Consider the following 19,656-nt stretch of genomic DNA (forward strand, 5'->3'; position numbering starts at 1 on the left):
AAAAGATGCACAGATTACCCACTGCAGTACAGATAAACATGCATTATGCCCAATTTCTAGGTCTCCACCTATAATTCAACTCCTACTATAATCATAACATTTATCGAGCACCTACTATGTGCTAGGTACCTAAGAGCACTGTTGTTGTTAGGGGCATTTGTATCCATTTCAACTCATAGTGACCCTATATGACAGAGTACAACTGCCCCCACAGGATTTCCTAGGCTGTGATATTTACAGAGTCTTTTTCCCTCGGAGGTACTGGGTGAGCGGAAGGGTCAACCTTTCGCTGAGCACTTAACCATTGTGCCACCAATTTAATCCCCATGGCAACCCTGTGAGGTAAATACTATTATGATCCCCACATTACATAGGAGGAAACAGATTTTAAGTAACTTCCTCCAAGTCACACAGCTAGTAAATTGTAGAACTCAGATTCAAACTCAAGTAGTCTGATGTTAAGGCCTGTGCTCTGATGCACTCTGTTTTCAGAATGCAAACGAGAAAAACATTATCATGGGGTAATTCGATCTAACTTATTTTTAAGGCTATTATTTGCAAACTATAGTATTTTGTTGTTAATAATAAATTACTTAGGACATAACTCACAATTGATGGGGACTCACCAGGTCATCACAGAACTCTACCAACACATAAGAATTTAAGACAGTATCTTAAATGGCCCCAAATTCACAACAATTTCAACCTAACTGATGAAAATGGTTTGAGATGTTGACATGTCATGGGGTTGGCAATCAATGTCACGAGACAGTATGTGTATTGTTTAATGAGAAACTAATTTGCTCTGTAAACCTTCATCTAAAGTACAAAAAAGTTAATAAATATTTTTTTATAGTTACCCACACTGAAAAAAGAAGAAAGAATGAAAGACGGCACATAGCGAGGCATTCCTACAAAAAAAAGAAAATGGTTTGAGAATTTGCTGCTTTCCTACCAAAAAAATGTGTAAAATGAAAACATTCTATTTTAATTACTTGATTATTTTTTGGTAAGATTTTGTTGCCACAAATTTCTTCTGTATTTGTATTATCATGAAAGCCTCTAATTGTATTAAAACTGAATATTCTACTTGTATGATGCTTGTTATTAATGAATCAAAAACTCTTTCAAATCCTAATGTTCCTTGAGGAAAAAGAAAAACCAAAAATCAAATAGCTGGCCTAAACTTACAGGATTGTAGTATAGCCAAAGACAAATTTTCAGTCTTTTGATGTAAAATCTACTACTTTAGTGAGGAAGGAACCCTGGTTTAAGAAAGTAATTAAAATTAAATAGAAATTTAAAATACCTCAGATGTAAAACCCAGTATTATGTAAAAGGTATTTTCAAGGTGAGCTTAATTTTGAGAACTTCGCTTGACCTAATTTGACCTCTTAAATAAATGTCTGTCTCCCTCCCACAGATTTCAATAGCGGAAAAAATGTTTTATGAATTGCAGTTTATGTAGCAATATGAATGACATTCAAAAATTCAAAAGGTAAGTCAGAATGCAATGGGCAGAAAAATAAATCAAAATGTTATAAGAAAAATTCCAGTTTCACTTACGCCATGTTATATTTTGAAAGTAAGTCATGATAAATAGTTTTAATTTTTTTAACCTAATTTAGTTCATCTTTAAAGTGCAAGTGTGATTCCATTTCAAAATTCTATTTTAACAAGTTCCTTTTTCTAAATCATTTAAAGACAAAGTCAAGCAATGCCCTCTACAGGAAACCTTTAAAATAGCGATCATATTTCGATGACCCATAAACTTTAAATGAATACAAGATCTGTCACTTGAGTTAATGGCCTATTTGGCATCAAGGAAACAAGGGAAATTTCAAGAAAAAGAATTTCAAAAAATAAATAAAGAGATATGCAATGTAAAAAAGCCCAGTAACAATCATTCTAAATTATTAATACTTATTTCTTAAAATATTAAAAATAACCTAACTTTATGCCCAAGTTCACCAAATGCATGATCCATGGACTCTTGGCTATTTAATGGTGGCAGGTTAAGACTCATAGCTATTGCAAACTCAAAGACCTTTAAAGCTATAACCGGTATATAGAGAAGTCTCAAGTCTTGGAGACTAAACCTGGAAATTTTCTTTTTCCAATAATCCCACTTCCCCTCCCCCTGCCCACTGTTGAATCTTCCCTTCCTCTTGAGGAAAATCACTTTTAACTTGTTGACCAGATTCTGTTTTCAGTCACTTTCCGTTATTTGAAACAGTCTATTTCAGTTTCTAAGACTCAGATTCCACATTAGATTCGAAGCAATTTTTTTCCCTCTGCAGAATAAACCCACTCTAATCAGGGATGGTTTGTTTTTATATACTTTCTCCTCCTGTTTTTCTGCTCTCTTCGTCTTGGGAAGATATTAGAAGAGGTTTCCTTACTGCAATGGTTCTCAATATAGATTAAGCATTAAAGTCATCTGGGGCCCTGTTTAATATCCATAATATAAAATGAACTCCTACAACTCAACAACAAAAAGACCAACAACCCAATTAAAAATGGACAAAGGATTTGAATGGACATTTCACCAAAGAAGATATACAAATGGCCAATGTCATTATTGCTATTGTTAGTTGTCGTTGAGTCAATTCCGACTCATGACAACTCCATGTGTGCAGAGTAGAACTGCTCCATAGGGTTTTCAAGGCTGAGGCCTTTCAGGAGCAGATCGTCAGTCTTGTATTCCAAGGTGCCTCTGGGTGAGTTCGAACCATCAACCTTTCGGTAGTAGTCAGTGCGTTATCTGTTTGCACTATCCAGGAACTCCTGAAAAACTGCCAATAAGCACATGAAAAGATGCTCATCGTCATTAATAAAGGGAAATGCAAACCAAAACCACAATGAGATACCTTTTCACCTCCACTAGAATGGCTACTGTGATGGTTATGGTTGTGTGCCACCTTGGCTGAGCCATGATTCTCAGTGGCCTGGCAGTTATGTAATGTTGTAGTTTGGCAGTTATGTAATGATGTAGTTTGTCAGCTGTGTAATGATGTCATCATCCTCCATGATTTGATCTGATGTGATCAGCCAATCAGTTGTAAAGGGATTTTCCTCAGGGGTCTGGCCTGCATCCAATATATATATATGGGCATTCTGGCAAAGCTCGCTCACTTGCTCTGGATCCCATGTGGTTCATCATCATCTGACCTCTATCTAGTTCTTGGGACTTGAGCCAGTGGCCTGCCATATTGCCTGCTGATCTCAGGATTCGTCAGCCTCCACAGCCTGTGAGCCCACAGCTTGCCATCTTAACTGCCAATCTTGAATTCATCAGCCTCTGTAGCCTGGAGCCAGTGGCATGCTGTCTGACCTGCTGATCTTCGGTTTGTTAGCCCCTGCAGCTACATGAGTCAGCAGAAGCCTCTAGCCTGACGTCTGACCCATATACTTGGGACTTGCCAGCCTCTACACCTGCGTGAGCCATTTCCTTGAGATATATATATATGTATGCTTCACTGGTTTTGCTTCTCTAGATAGCCCAACCTAAGACAGCTATCTTCAAAGAAATGGGAAATAACCAGGGTTATTGAGGATGTGGCGAAACTAGAACCCTCATCCATTGCTGGTGGGATAGTAAAGTGGTGCAGCCACCATAGAAAACAGTTTGGCTGTTCCTCAAAAAGTTAAACATAGAATTACCATAAAACCAAAACCAAACCTGTTACCACTGAGTTGATTCTGATTCATGGCAACCCCATGTGTTACAGAGTAGAATTGCTCCATAGGATTTTCTGGCTGTAATCTTTACAGCAGATGGCTGTGCCTTTCTTCCCTGATCTCTGGGTGTGTTCTTGCAGATGTCCTTTAGGTTAGTAGACAAGCACAAACAGTTTGTACCACTGAGGGACCTACAATTACCATATGACCCAGTAATTCCACTCCTAGGTATATACCCAAAAGACTTGAAAGCAGGGACTCAGATACATGTACACCAATGTTCACTGAAGCATTATTCACAATAGTCAAAAGGTGGAAATAACCCAAATAAATGGATAAACAGAACGTGATATATACAGACAACGGAGTTATAACTCAGCCTTAAGGAGAAATGAAGTTCTGATACATGCTACAACATGGATGAATCTTGAAAACATGCTGAGTAAAATAATTCATGCACAAAAGGACAAATATTGCATGCATGATCCCAACTTACATGAAATATCTAGAATAGGCAAATGTATAGGGACAAAAGTTTATTGGCTGTTGCCAGGGGCAGATGAGAAGGGGAAATGGAAAGGTGTTGCTTAGAGAGATATTGATAAATTGCTTAGGGGGATATTGCTTAAGTTTGTTGTTAGGTGCCGTCAAGCCTATTTTCGACTCATAGCAACCTCAAAAGACAGAGCAGAACTGCCCCATAGGGTTTTCTAGGCTATAATCTTTGCAGGAGCAGATCGCCAGGTCTTTCTCCCACAGAACCACCAGATGGGTTCAAACCATCAACCTTTCTCCTAGCAGCCGAGTGCTTAACCATCCTGCTAAGTTTCTTGAGTGATGAAAAAAATTGGAAATAGATAGTGGTGACAGTTGCACAACATGGTGAACTTTAATGTCACTGGATTATACACATAAAGATGGTTGAAATGGCAACTGTTATATATTTCACAATAAAAAAAAAATTTTAAATCATCTGGGGCCCTGTAATAAAAATACCATACCTCTGACTTAATTTCCCAGGCAACCCCACCTGCAGCTACTTTGAGAAATACGGCCTTACTGTAGGGTTGCAATCCTTTCCCTACTTGGCTGTAACTGTTCTGATCTATGGGTTTCATCGTGCACAGTGTTCACTCCCACTCGCCTAGCAGACCAGGGGCTCATTCCTGAGCAGTTTCCCCAGGCTCTGGCAGTTCTGAGATTTGAGAGTTGGCTATATTCTGGCTGAACCCCATCACACTTCACTCATCTGCTGTACCTGCCTTCTACCCTCCTCACCATGTTGCTGTATAAGTCCCTTAGCCCCCAAGTCATGATTTCAATTCTCATACTGGCAGGATGCATCTTCAGTCTTTCTGCCTGACAACCCCCCACACTATAGCGCCAACTGCATTCCCATGCTGTGGTAGTAAAACAATGGATAAGCTTATCTGCTGGGTAAACATGAGACCAGGGGAAAAATACTGGTCACCCTTTCTTGCAGTGTCCTGAATCTTGACACATTCCCTCAGGCTTCCCTCCTGTGGCTTGAGTGGCATGCACCATTCCCTCCTCCATAGGGAGAGCCGGAAGGACTGGCCCTCATTCCCCAACACCACACTCCTCCAAAACGGGACTTCTCCCAGGCATGTTCCCTGAACTGGCACCCTCAGTAAGGTCTGCAGTGCTTGCTGATCCTAACTACCAGGGTGGTTCTCTGATCTTAGAATGTGGGAGACATCATACCTTTTGACCTCAGCTTTGGCTATTCAGTTTAGACAGTAAAAAATCACACTTGACATTGTTACATCTGAGGTACTTGAAACTTTTTCGTTTTTCTAACCAGTGTTCCTTCCTACCACTATAGTAGCATTTACATGACAAGACTGAACCTGTCGTTGGCTATATATACTACACTACTGTTAAGCTTAGGCAAGCTATTTCACTTTTGGTTTTCCTTCCATATGATAAAACTACTGTATACTTACGTACAAAATCCTAGGTCAGTTCCCCAAATGAAACTTGAGTTGAGCGTATGCAAACTGAGATGAGTGTATGCACTAAGATGATGCCAGAGACCAGTAAAGGAGCAGGAACAGCAGGACAGGGAAGGGAAGAAAGTCAAGCAAGGGTGTAATCTCCAACAAAGTTTCACAGAGGTGACTTCAGCCTGATTCCTCTGGGAAATTTTGGACTGTCAGTTGCACCAGTCTGAGGTAAAGGAGCTAGGCTTTCATATAGTTATGTCAAAGGGCACTTCAGGCCAAAGACCCACAGGTATTAGAAGTACACTGTAAGAGAGGGCATAAAAAATGGTGAAAAGGGATACAAGGAATCTGGGTGGACTACTATAGCTAATGTCAAACTTACAAGTTCCATAATGCCATGGGAAAAACTAGAAAGTGGTCATGTAGCCTAAGATTTCACAGATAAATAGTTAGTGGTATCGGTATCTAGTAAAGTATCGGATACTCAGGTTACACTAACTCCATGGCACCTAACAACACAACTGCTTGGTAAGCTACTTAATGAAATGCTAAGGGAAGAATGAACAAAATATTTTGAAACAAAGTATTATGACGCTAAGCAAAGAACTTTTAATATTGAAGCAAGCATGAAGCAAAGAACTGTTTGATCCTTAATTTCTCTAAAGAGGGCTACTTTTGCTCTTTCTTGAACACAGTCACCTGCTTTAGATTTTCATTTTCTTCAAAGCTATTTCTAAACATTCACAAAATCACAGGTCTCAAAAACAATGTTTATTTTAACACATATAACATCTAGCACCAATGCTTGTAAGTAACAGAATTTCATCAGGTTACTATTACTCTCTGGAAAGGGGGCGACTGAAGTCCTTGACAGATTAGTCTATGTGAGGAGATAACTGACTACCGTGATAACATACAGACCACACAGAGTCAAAATCACTTGGTATATTTCTTCAGAACTACATTTGTAGTTATTTAAAACCTTTGATATTTCATATAAACAAGTTAGCTTAATACCAGTGTTTTTAGCCAGATTTTCCTGGAAGATATACATGTAGGAAAAGTGTATGAGCCTAAAACTGGGCTTTCTATTCTTACACCATTTTCAAATGAAAAAATTTATATAAATACATCCCCTCCCCACAAATCTCCAGATTTGTCTTATTTTCTTCTCAATAACTCACCACAGTATAATTTACTATTTAAATCACATAGAAATGTATGATAGAAGAAAATAAGAAATACTTTGGCTAATATAGGTATACAGGACAATATTCTCGGCTTTTTAAGTATTAAAGTATCTTAGAAGCAATGAAGTGAAAGACACATGATAAAACCTGCATAATTATATATAAAATCAAAACCTTTTTAAAATTTATCATGAATACAAACTAAAATTTACTGGTTTGCATTTAAAACATCATAATATAGCAATAAATTTCTATTAAGAAATTTGATTAATTTATCTCAAGTTTCCTGAAAATATGCAAAGTCAACCATGCTGCTTCACTGTTCACTTTTGGCAGACTTTAGGCTAATCTCAGTAACAATCTTTATTTGAGGAGCAAATGATTCACAATGTTTCTTCAAAGCAGAACTTTATGCTGAGCTAAGTAACCCATGTTGGATTTCAGGCCCACTGGCAGGCAGGTAGTCAGTTATTTTTCTTACTGCAGGCAGTTCATGGTGATAGCCATCTATGCATTCGCTCTTTACGGTCATGCTGGAGAAATCTGTGAACACAATCTTCTCATGCTGTATTCACATGCTTCACTCACACCTTAAGTTATCCAGGTTGTTACAAGGCTTGGATAAGACGGCTAAAGGCTTCATGATGGAAATTTCTAAAAGAGAAAAGGAGAAACTTTAAAGATTGATTTCTCATTACCAATTAAGTATTTACTGGATACTAATACTAGGTGTTATGCTTAGTGTGCTAAAGGCAATTCAGATGAACAACCCTGTATACAAGTTTAGAGATGGTTCTTTGCTGATAACTAAAAGCACAGGCAACCAAAGAAACAACAGATAAATTGGTCATTATCAAAATTAAAATCTTTTGTGCTTCAAAGGGACACACTATGAAGACAGTGAAGACAGCACACAGAATGGGAGAAAAGTATTTGCATATCACGTGTTAGGTAAGGATCTAGTATCCAGAATACACAAAGAACTCTTACAACTCAACCATAAAGAGACAAATAACCCAACTTAAAAACAGGAAAAGTATTTCTCCAGTAAGCACATGAAATGGTGCTTATTGTTACTGGCCACTAGAGAAATGCAAATCAAAACCACAATGAAATACCATTTCATACCCACTAAGATGGCTTTCAGAAACCCTGGCAGCACAGTGGTTAAGAACTACAGCTGCTAACCAAAAGGTCAGCAGTTTGAATCCACCAGGTACTCCTTGGAAACCCTATGGGGCAGTTCTACTCTGTCCTATATGGCCGCTATGAGTCGGAATCGATCTGACGGCAATGGGTTTGGTTTTTTTTTTAAGATGCCTATAATGAGAAAGATGGACAACAAGTTTTGGTGAGGATATGGAGAAAATGGAACCCTCATCCATTGCTGGTGGGGCTGTAAAATGGTGCCGCTGCTTTAAAACAGTTTGGCAGTTTCTCAAAAAGTTAGAGTTACCATCAATTCCACTCAGAGGTATATACCTAAAAGAACTGAAAATCTATATTCACACAAAAACTTTTACATGAATGTTCATAGCAGTAGTATTCAGAATAGCCTAAAAGTGGAGACAACCCAAATGTCCATCAACTGATGAATGGATGGATACTATGGCATATCCATATAAAGGAATATTATTCAGTCATAAAAAGGAGTGAAGTACTGCCACTTGCTACAACATGGATGAACCCTGAAAACAGTGCTGAGTGAAAGCCAGACACAGGAGGTCACATACTGTGTGATGTCATTTACATGAAATGCCCAGAGTAGGGAAATCTAGAGACAGAGAACAGATTGGTGATTGCCATGAGGAAAGGGTACTGACTGCTAAAGGGTATGGGATTTTTTTTGGGGGTGATGAAAATGTTCTAAAATTAGATGTGGTGATGGTTGCACAACTTTGTGAACTACCGAATTGTATGCATTGAAAGGGCCTATTGTATGGTATGTTAAGTTTATCTCAATTTTTTAAAAAAGGTTCTCTATAAATAAAAAAGATTTTATATTAAGGAAACTCAAAATCCTTATACCTCAAAATATTCTACTTATAAAGCTGCACAACTGCTTCAACTTAAACCAGATTCCTTAAGGTACAAAACATTTTTTGTTTATCTTTGTTTATCTCTAGAACCATGGCATATAAATGTTGATCTAAATTACTAATCCCACCACCCCTTTCTTTATAGTCCTGACACCTATCCCTATGCCCTAAAAAAACCAGTTATATTTGCTTTTGGCTAAAATTCGGAAAACTACATCATGAAGAAATTCCATCAAAGCAAAGTAACAGTAACAAGTGGGGCTTGTTAAATTTAGCATCCTTAATTCGTAACATTTATCATGTTGCTGCTCTGTTATCAGTCACATACACAAAAGGCACTGGGGATACAAAAATGGATGGGATACAATTCCTCCCTTCAGCCAGAATGCTCCTTAGAAGCAAGGATAGCAAGACTTCGTCTCACATACTTTGGACATGTTATCAGGAGGGACAAGTCCCTGGAGGACATAACACTTGCTAAAGTAGAGGGTCAGCAAAAAAGAGGAAGACTCTCAACCAGATGGACTGACACACTGGCTACAACAATGGGCTCAAGCATAACAACGACTGTGAGGATGGTGAAGAACCGGGCAGTGTTTCGTACTGTTGTATATAGGGTTGCTAGGAGTCAGAACCGACTTGATGGCAGCTAACAACATAGGCTCAAACTCTAGGTAGTCGTACAGGCAACTTGCATCTTGTGTGTTAAGTGTTATAACAGTCAAAGGAAGCACCAAAAAGGGGGAAAGACATAAATTCTACTTCATTAAAGGGTGCTTTTATGGGCAGATCAGCCCTACTAACAGTTTGAATGACTGGAGAGAATGCAAAAAGGTTAGAACTGGTATTTTAAAATGTCTCAGAAATAACAGAAGCTTTTAAGTAGCTAAGTCATTTGTCATTTGTCAGTGGCAATGCTCAATTTTTAAAAAAATTTAGAGTTGAAAAGGATCTTTACAAAAGAGCTTTATTTTAGAGGAAGACCCCAAGGTCAGATAGGTTAAGTGATTTGAACAGTGAGAGCTAGTGCCTGGATCCAGCAAATCATAGCTGTTTATCCACATCAAACCAATACCTGCACCACACCTGAGCCCAGAGACAGGGTGTAGCTGATGATAGCTCCTCAGAGGATGAAAAGCCAGGAATCTATTTACCGATTTCTTTTTCCTGATGTATAAAATATGAATATCTTCACTTCGATATTCTTCATCATGTTTTTCCAAAGGAATTTTTTCAAAGTCAAAGTCCAGTTGAAGGAGCTACAAATATAAAAGAGAATACGTCAAATTCATTAATAGAAACTGATCTATGGTGACAGAAGGCAGAACGGCGGTTGCCTTTGGAGGAGTACTGACTGGAAAGAGGCATGTGGGAGCCTGCTGATGCTGAATATGTTCTATAGCCTGATCTTGGGTGGCAGTACTTAGTGCATACACAGGAAAAACTGAGCTGAGCACTTGAAATGTGTGCGTTCTAACATATATTTTAACTCAACAAAATGTTTGAAATATTACAAGCTCAATTACAGCCTTCATATTCAAGAAAAACATGAAAAAAACTTTTCTAGCACGTTATCTGAGGCAGAGTCATCTACCTACTCTCTCATTAAACCAAAGTACTCCTTTTAGCTAATGAAATTGCAGGGCTATACAGATACCCTGGTTGGTGCAAACGGTTAACATGCTCAGCTGTTAACTGAAAGGCTGGAAGTTTGAACCCACCCCAAGGTGCCTCCGAAGAAAGGCTTGGTGATCTACTTCTGAAAATTCAGGCACTGAAAACCCTATGCAGCACAATTGTACTCTGAAACACATGGGGTCGACATAATACATGGGGTCAGAATTGACTCAACAGCAACTGGTTATAGATGCACCCTAAAGAGGAGTCACTTTTAATTAGACGGATTTTTGTCCATGAAAAGGGTTTGGGTCACTTGTGGGGGAAATATACACAGAACTGTATTATACTACTTTTGCAACTTCCCATGAATCTATAATCCTTTCAAAATAAAAAGTATGAAAAAAAATGCTGAAAATACAAAGGATATCTAGGTCAGAAGTTTTGTAAAACTCACTTGCATATTTCTATAATGTATTCTCCAAAAGTAATATATGTAACATTAATACATTCCCAAAACCCACAGTCATGTTTAATAAAAAAAAACATTGAAACCTTTTCTCAGAAAAACATAGACAAGAGTGTCATCATTATTGTTTTACATTGTTTTGGAAATAATAGATCAAATTATTAGAAAAGAAAAAAAGTGTCAGAAAAGATGAGGAAAAAAAAAAAAAAAAAAAAAAACGGCAAGGGATTTGACAGAATGGTAGGATGTGAAGGATCCTCTCCTTAGGTTCATACTAGCAGAATGCTTTTCCCACCCCAAATGACCATCATATACTTGAACAGTCAACTAACAACCTCCGTAAAGGACAATCGCTACCAAGAGCTAGTACTTACCTCAAAATACTTTTTCTCAATTTCTGGATTTTTTCCCATTGTTCGTTGTTCATAACAACATATAATACAAGTTTCAGATCCACTGAGATCTTTTAGGGTTTTCAGCAATGGCTCCAAAGACTGTTCAAAAAGGAATATATTTTTTATGACTCCAAAAATTTTCTACTGTAAAAGGGGAGTGGGGAAGAGGAGGGAGTAACTGTAACTCCCCTACATTTCAGCCATCTTAGAATCAATCCTACGAAGTACACTTAAGTTAAGCTCCATAACTAATGGTTGGTAAACTCCTCTGAATTAATCAACCATTGTATTGATTTCAGTTTCCAAGAAAGGATTTAAGTATGTGCATTTTGGAGTTCCCCCAGAGAAAACAAATGGAGTCGACTACATTCTTAAATTTTAAACTTTATTTAATCTAATTTAACTTGAATTTCAAACAATCAACCAACAATTTACCCTATCAGACCAAGTCTGATACTAACTTGAACATTGGTTGACTTAATGCTCATTATTTAAAAAATGAGTGATGCCCACGTTATACAAACTGGTATTTAAAGAAAAATCATTCCACGAGTCTAATAAATCTTGTCACAGAACAATGAATTCTTTGCAATACAAACTAATTCTCAATGTCATGGTTAACATATTCATTGGGACGGCTAAGGTTTAAAAAAAAAAGACAATCTTAGCCTTTCATAATAGTTCCAAATGGCAAAATCCTTTAAAAATTTTAAATCCTTTTAAAAAAATGTTTTTAAAAAGCCTCTAATAAAACACAAGTAACATCTTTCTCAACATACATCACACGCCTGTATGTTAATCAGGAGTGTTTTATGTATGTAGTCCCTAGTTATCTTTGTCTTCTCTTTACTGCTCCTGTCCTTACAGCCCCGTTGTAACTAATTAGTCTTCATAACTAGGACTGACATCAGGGCAGAGACCTTGTCTTAGATTTTGCCATGAAACCAGCATTACTTAGGCAAAGGCTCAATAAACACTAAATATGGCATCAACTATATGCCCTGGTGGCGCAGTGGTTAAGAGCTCAGCTGCTAAGTGAATCTACCAGCTGCTCCTTGGAAACTCAATGGGCCGATTCTACTCTGTCCTATAGGGTCGCTATGAGTCGACTCGACAACCACGGGTTTTGGATACTCCACGGAAACTAACAACAACTTAGGAAAACGTGTATTTTAGAATACGTGAAATACGGTGTGCCTTTTAAAGAAAGAAACTTCACTCATTGAACAGTTACCTCCTCATAGTATATGCAGTCGGCCATCAGTATGTAGTCCGGTGGAGAAGGGAAGTCTTCTGTTTCTCCCCCCCTTAAAAATGTCAGACAAACATTTTAACTTTTAATAGTTTTAAATGCTCTTGTTTTCATAAAAAGAACCAGAAAGTTTCGTTTGTATTAACCATGCTTTTAGTGAAACGCAACTTAAAACAAACTACAAACTGTTATCTTAAAACAAGCTGAAAGGCCATACAAACCATTTCAGTACCTTGGCTTGAACAGAACCAGTGACAAGTTGCTTGTTCATATTAATATTGATTTTCAGCAAGTCTTGCAATTCCTCAAGGTCGGTGACCACAACATCCGCCCTATAAAGTAACGTCGATTGAGGGGGGAAGCAGAAGGTAGGAAGCCAGTAATCAGCGTTTCCCGAGAGCAAGCGGCCTCCCTTCTCCCAACTTACCCGAGAGTAGCGGCCATAAGCCCCACGGCCCCGGTGCCGGAGCCCAGTTCCAGCACCGACCGCTGGCTCAGGGCGTGGTCCCCGTCGCCAGAAAACCCGGGCGTTTCTAAGTATTTAGAAAGGACAATGGCAGCGTCCCAAACCACGCAGCCCACGCCGCCAGAACCGTACTGCTGCAGTCGCAACACCGTGCCATCCCGCTTCTCCAAAGTCCGCACAAAGCTCCGCAGCGTGTCCTCCTCCCAGGACTCTGTATTAGCCGCCATCGCTGCCCGGCAACCCGGAACGGCGCGCACTGTGACGTCTCACTCACGCCCACGGCCCCGCGCCTCCTACCGGCGAGCGTTTGGCGCCACTGCGCGCGCGCAAACGCACAAAGCCCGGAAGGCAGCGTTCCCCGGGCGTTGCCGAGCCCGGGAACACCCGCACCTCCTACACCTTTGGCGGCCTTATAAATTTGGCTTAACGAACAGCGTTTTAAATCACTTTTCCACACAAGGCTAGTGTTATAATCTGCTCTTTTAAAAAACAAAATCGAACTGTTTTTACCTGATTGGAGATTTATTGCACACAGTTGTTACTGGCAGCTTCCAAGATCCTACCAAAGGATGACTATAAAATCCTAGGAATGCCTAACAAAGGCTGCTGGAAGCCTGCCGCTTACATTTAACAGTAAAGGCAAAATGATTTCTTAAAATGTACATCCCTTGAATTCTCTGGGATTATGTAATTTAAATTGCACAAATACTGGAAATAATGTATTATCTCTACAAAACTCGCCAACCTCCCCCTTTTTGTTCCTTATAAGGAAAACACATTTTAAAAGTCTTTTAAAAATTAAGATGGGGTGATTTATTAATCTTGTTAAGAACTCTGATACAAAGCACAGTAAAAGGCCACAGACCAGTAAATACAACAACGTGGCTTTTGGCTACTTTACAACTGCTGTTTCGGCACTTTCATCAAAACATGCTTTCATTACTTTGAATGAAGATGTCCAAATGGCAAATAAAAGTTTTACTCACTTCTCTGATGAAAAAAGTTTAATAAAGCTTTAAGCATTTGCTGGTTTAAATACTACCAATCTAAAAAAATATATATTTTAAAAATTTCAGTTAACACGAGATTTATAAAGAAAGTTACTAGGCAGATTTGGTTCCTATGCCATAAGAAATGTTTCCTCTGAATTTATGAATTAGTAAAGTAGCAGATTGTATTATAAGCCTCAAGTCACTTAAATTTATATAGGTTATTAGCATTATCTTTAAATATACAATATAAACAAAACTGTACATACATGGCATATTAACTTTGTTTTTCCAAAACAATAGGCAACTCATTAGCTAAAGACACCTTAGTCTGCAAAAACAAAAGGCACATCTGAATGAGATACATGCTACATAATGGGCCCTTTTTTCCTTTTCCTTTGAATAATTGAGTTAGGTAGTCTTTGTTTACATTTTGACAAAATAATAAACATTTACAGTGCACTCTATTGTTTTCATTTTTGTCTTCAGCAGCAAATACTGGCATTTAAGACATGGCATTAAAGAGTTTAAGAACAGTGGGTGTTATTCACAATTCTCCTAGATGTATGAAAAACTAGAAGATGGTCAAAGAGGTTTAAAAAGCAGTAACACTATACACCCCCTATATCTGTGTAAATTCATTGCCTTAAAAAGGCCTCTATTACTCAAATTTGAAAAATTCCACAAATGCGCTAGCCCCTTTCAGTGCAATCAATGTCACTTTAAACCGTATTTTAGCAGAGTCTAAGTGCAAATATAAATTCTTTATACTGGCCTTTTGGCAGCACTGAGGATCTAAAACAAGGCAATGCTACTGATCACCTGAGGATAATGGTGAAAAGCTTTTGTATTCTTATTTTTCCAATTTTTAAAAGCTTATCTGATCAGCAGCATTTTTGTAAGAGCATTATTTGTAAAAAGTACTAAAATACTATGCCATTTTTGAATAAATAAAAAAAGAACTTTACAAATACCGTTCCAGTGTCAATGACTACATATGGCTAAGGTCATTGAGGAGTTTCTGCATTTTCTAGCAAAGGCAGTCTGTACAATGAGGGGTGCAAAAGCTCCCGTTTGTAAGTCTTTGGTGGCAGTTTGGGTAGATGAGGGCTTGAATTCTGCCTTGGTGGAACAGGGGGAGCTGGAGGATGAGGAAGATTATTTTGACTAGAACTGAGCACATAGCATCGACGTGGTACCCTTGGAGAGGGTGTGCTAGGAGGAGTGTTTGGCGAATTTGGACACGTACTAGCATCTCTGACATCTCTGTGAAGATGCCCCATTGGAGGCGGCTGAAGATTAAATGGACAGTTTATGAAGTGTTCTGGAGGCCGAAGGGGAACCGGTGGAGGGGTATCAGGAAGAGGATCTCTTGGTGGCGGTGGAGGTGGACTATGTAGAGGCCCATCAAATGCACCAATAGGAACAGGAACTCTGGGTTTTACTTTTGGAGGTGGCGGCTGTCTTGGTGGAATAGCAGGGGGGTCATCATCAGATTTCATATTTCCCTCAAAAATAAAAATAAAATTAAACTATATCTCTGTTTTCCTGGGAAATTCGTAAGAAAAAAATTTTTAAACATTAAAATATAATTATGTATCAAGTTAAATTCAGAGGCTCGAAACACTTACCTGGTTTAATTATCAGATTTATGAGTAAATTCCTCCCAGCTTAACTCAGGGCCCAGTTTAATATTTTTATATATCAAATGTTCTATTTTAGAACATCTAAGCTTGGGGCTTTGTGTATATGGTTCATAAATTTATGAATTATTAATTATTTATAATAATCGACAAGCAAGTAAATATATGAAGCTTTCTAGACACAAAAAGAAAAGGATGTCAAGAAGGCTTAATGTCCAGCTTCTGCTTACTGGGCACATACTTCTACTTTTCCCACTGAGGCTTAGAGCAGTGGTTCTCAAAGTGTGATCCAGGGACAAGCACCATGAGGGAACTTGTTAGAAATTCAAGTTCTCTACTGAATCAAAAACTGTGGGGGTAGGGCCCAACAATCTGATTTTAACAAGCCCTCAGCGATTCTGATACACCCTAAAGTTTGAGAAGTCCTGTTTGAAAGTTAAAGGGGCCCTGGGGGCACAGTGATTAAGCACTTGGCTGCTAACCAAAAGGCTGGCAGTTCCAACCCACCAGCGGCTCCATGGGAGATAGATGTGGCAGTCTACTTCCAGAAAGATTACAGCATTGGAAACCCTATGGAACAGTTCTACTCTGTCCTATAGGGTCGCTTTGGAGGCAGAATCAACTCAGTGGCAATAGGGTTTTTGGGATTTGAAAGTTTGAAGAATATTTTGAATATTAATGTTTTTCAGAGTACTGAGTACTTCTAAGTATCAGTGCAATCTACCCAGCCTCTTTCTTAGAAAAGGTACGAGGAGGATTAAACAATTATTAAAAGTACTTTTCAAATATAACAACCCAAATGTTTAAACACCATAGAGGGTAGTCAAATTATAATTCACAAAGTCTTTATAAGAAAGAACACTATTTTGAAGATTCACAACTCTGAATAAGCTGAGGCAAACGTCAGTCCTACAGACTACCTTGGAATTTGAAGCATCGTGGTCAAACTTTTTTCGAGGAGGAAGAGGAGGAGGAACCAGTGGCTCTTCACTTAGTTTATGTAAACTACCGCACGAACTGAAGAAAGACTCTGGGGAGGGAAAAGATTCATTTAGCCAGAATTCACAGTGCAATAGTAAGACCAAATTGTTATCAAAAGATATCCACCTTGAGCCTGTGATCACCTTTGCAATGGCATTTGTGTTACTGTTAGTTTACCTATCCTCCCCATTAAACTACAAGCTCTTTAAGGGGAGGGTGTGTGTTAATCTTTGTATCCCTAGCACCTAGCACAGTGCCTGATACTGTATTTTCAGATTACTTTCCAAAAGGGTCATACCAATACACCAATTTATCTGGAATAAGTAATGTATGAGGGTGCCTTTTAACACAGGCTTTCTCGTACTTAGGAAGAAAAAAAAAAGTTAACTCTAAAGACTTAAAATGGTAGCTCACAATGATTATCTCAGATTTCTGGTGATGCTGAACAGTTACTTATGTTTCTTTACAAGATGAATTTTCTTTCATGTGAACTATCTGTTCATGCCTATTGTTAATGAAGTGTTGCTGTTTTTTTCGTTGTGAGTACCTTTAATACTTACCATAAATACTTTTTTCTTTAGTGATTTGGTTTAGGACATTCAGAATTTTTTATCGTTATTCTCAATATCTTCTATTAAATTTTAAAGCATAAAGTTTTCTTATGGAAAATGTATTTTACTATCACTCAACATAATGTCTAGAACTGCTGGTTCTAAAATGGCACAGTAAAGACATTTCTACCACAAAACAATAAGGGAAGTGAGAAACGAACAAAAACTTCAATAGAGCCAGGAATCTAAATCCTGAAACTACAATGCATATGGAAGAGACAAATGGAGGAAGATGAAACCTAAATTCCTATAGATGGAGACACTGACAGGCAGAAGCAAAACTGTCCCCCTGAACCAAAGGAGAGACTAAGAGTTAAAGGCACTTGGTACAATGGAAAGCATGGGCATGAAAACAGAGGAAATAGATAAATGTGTATAAGGAGCAATTAGAAGCGCAGCCCCCTATCTCCCACTCTTTGAGGCCAGACAAGAGCCAAGCAAGTTATCTTATTCCTACCCCTGCAGAAGACTTGAGGTTTTATTCTCTGGAGATCTAAACCCCAGACCTGGGGACACTAGTAAGATGCTGTGCTGAAAACACAAGAGATTCATACTAAATGTTGAGACTCCTAGACAGGAGATTCAAAGAGAAAGCTCTGGAAAAACTAACAGTCCTAGAGAAATGGCCTATAGATGTTGACATTTGGGGATTCCCCCAGTAAAAAATCTCACCACTCCATCGCTCTACAGTGAAACCTACAAGTCAACACGTTCTGCTCTGGATATAGGGCTTCCCATTAGTTTTATATTGCCTCACTCTAAAATATGAACAAAAAGCTAAGAACATCAAACAAGAAAAAAAGGCCTCTAATATGAAAAACAAGAGAAACAACTCAGAGAAAAGAGGCAATACCAGAAACAAAAAGTTTCAAAAATTCTATAATTAATATTCTAAGAGATCAGAGAAGACAGTCCAACCATGAAGCCAGGACAGGATGCTATAAAAAAAAAAAGGGAATAATCAGAGGGAACTAGGAAGAATTCTTGAAAATTCAAAATCATGACAGATGGGAAAAAAAACCAGAAGAGTTGGAAGACTAAATGAAGAAATGTAAGAACTCAAAAACTTTATATCCCATGAATCTTTCCTTAGGTAGCTATCTACTAGAGAATGTGTCCCCAACAACTAAGGAAACAAAACAAGAACAAAAGAGACACAAAACAGAAGGAAAAAGAAAATTAGAGGATCATTCTAGGATATACAAGATAAGGGAAAGGAGCTCCAAAAAGGGGTTAGAGAAAATCATGGAGAAGAAATTATCAACAAACCAATACGAGGAATATTTTCCAGAAATCGAAGGCATGTATCTCCAAATTTAAAGGGCTCACTAAGAGGACAGCAAAATGATAGAAAAAAAGACCCACATCAAAGCAGATCATTGTGAATTTATAGATCAGGAATAAAGAGAAGATGCGAAAAGTTTTTTGAACATATTGTGATACGGAATGCTAAATGTCCCCAGTAAACCTTTCCCTTTGTTCATTTTGTTCATGACTTTTAGCAAGGCAAATGGCTGCCTAGTTAGAGACAACATTTTTTAGCCTCCCTTGCAGCTGGGTATGTCCATCTGATTAAGTTTTGGTCAACGGGATGAGTAGGAAGATGTGTGCAACTCACAGATCATGTTTTTATAACAAAGCTCCTTGCCCTCCACCACTTTCCTACTAGCTAGACAATGGTGATAACTGGAGCAGATGCTCAAGACCCAGAGATGGAAGCCACAGGTTGAGAACTCTGAATTGCCCTGCTAGCTCAATAGTCTTGTGGAGCCGAGCTGTCTACTTGCTGTGGCCGTTGTGAGAAATAAACTTTGTATCATTTAAGTCACTGTATTTTTGGGCCCCTTTGCTGTATCAGGTACAGCAAGAGGATATAAGGTCATTAAGAGGATTTTTGTCCATTTTGTTCACTGCCGTATCTCTAGTACCTACAATAGTGCCTACCCATATCAGCATTCAAAAATTATCCACTGACCCCGTAGAACCAAATGAGACTAACGAGGTACAGGAGTCCTGTGACAAGGGCCAGAAGACAGAAGGGGGCAACGAAGCTGGTGATAGGGAACCCAAGGTTGAGTAAGGATACTGTTGATGTGTTGTGAGATTGTTAACCATTGTCATAGGGCAACATCTGTAGCAACTATATGTAGCAACATAACTAACTATTTTGTTATGTAAGCCTTCATCTTAAGTGAGAATAACAGCACAATTCGAAGAGCATAGCAAATGTCACTGAACTGTGAATGTAGAAGTTTTTGAAATGGTGTATCTTTGGCTATGTGTATTTTCCCCAAAAAAGAAAGGGTTGAGAAGTTAGAGGGTTGATATGTTGTGGGGTTGTTAACCAATGTCATAA

The 19,656-nt window shown here is 38.4% G+C and overlaps 2 protein-coding genes across 10 annotated transcripts in view; both read right to left on the reverse strand.

The window, feature by feature from the left end:
• Positions 1-4,505: 4,505 nt before the first annotated feature.
• On the reverse strand, positions 4,506-13,427 carry VCPKMT (valosin containing protein lysine methyltransferase). 5 transcript variants are annotated; one of them, XM_004370840.2, is made up of 6 exons: positions 13,038-13,427; positions 12,832-12,942; positions 12,593-12,665; positions 11,338-11,457; positions 10,032-10,136; positions 4,506-7,492 (listed from the first exon to the last, which is right to left on the reverse strand). In XM_004370840.2, exons 1-6 carry the CDS (start codon positions 13,301-13,303, stop codon positions 7,478-7,480), a joined length of 690 nt encoding a protein of 229 aa, XP_004370897.1. In that variant the 5' UTR covers positions 13,304-13,427; the 3' UTR covers positions 4,506-7,477. The 5 variants fall into 5 exon arrangements, with proteins under 5 accessions (XP_004370897.1, XP_023581922.1, XP_023581924.1 ...); XM_023726154.1 differs by having other exon boundaries at positions 4,506-7,512; XM_023726156.1 differs by lacking the exon at positions 12,832-12,942 and having other exon boundaries at positions 4,506-7,512.
• Positions 13,428-13,823: 396 nt separating this feature from the next.
• Positions 13,824-19,656, reverse strand: part of SOS2 (SOS Ras/Rho guanine nucleotide exchange factor 2) — an 86,597-nt gene continuing 80,764 nt past the window's right edge. For 2 of the 5 annotated variants that reach the window (XM_023726152.1, XM_023726150.1), the window contains exons 22-23: positions 16,629-16,738; positions 14,039-15,573 (exon numbers count right to left, since the gene is read on the reverse strand). In XM_023726152.1, coding sequence (XP_023581920.1) covers positions 15,073-15,573; positions 16,629-16,738 — 611 coding nt within the window. In that variant the 3' untranslated portion in view covers positions 14,039-15,072. Of the gene's footprint in view, positions 15,574-16,628; positions 16,739-19,656 lie in introns of all 5 variants that reach the window. The other 3 variants (XM_023726151.1, XM_023726153.1, XM_004370842.2) reach the window with 3 other exon arrangements.

This window comes from Trichechus manatus, unplaced genomic scaffold (assembly GCF_000243295.1).
Source record: "Trichechus manatus latirostris isolate Lorelei unplaced genomic scaffold, TriManLat1.0 scaffold00010, whole genome shotgun sequence".
Taxonomy (NCBI): Eukaryota; Metazoa; Chordata; class Mammalia; order Sirenia; family Trichechidae; genus Trichechus; species Trichechus manatus.

Excerpts from the sequence above, each read along its gene's own strand:
- VCPKMT (XM_023726154.1), bottom strand. The coding sequence starts at position 13,303 with ATGGCGGCTAATACAGAGTCCTGGGAGGAGGACACGCTGCGGAGCTTT. Across the intron at positions 12,666-12,831 it reads CAAGCCAAGGTACTGAAATG|GGGGGGAGAAACAGAAGACT; the intron begins GTTTGTATGGCC and ends GACATTTTTAAG. Across the intron at positions 10,137-11,337 it reads TTGAGAAAAAGTATTTTGAG|CTCCTTCAACTGGACTTTGA; the intron begins GTAAGTACTAGC and ends TTATATTTGTAG.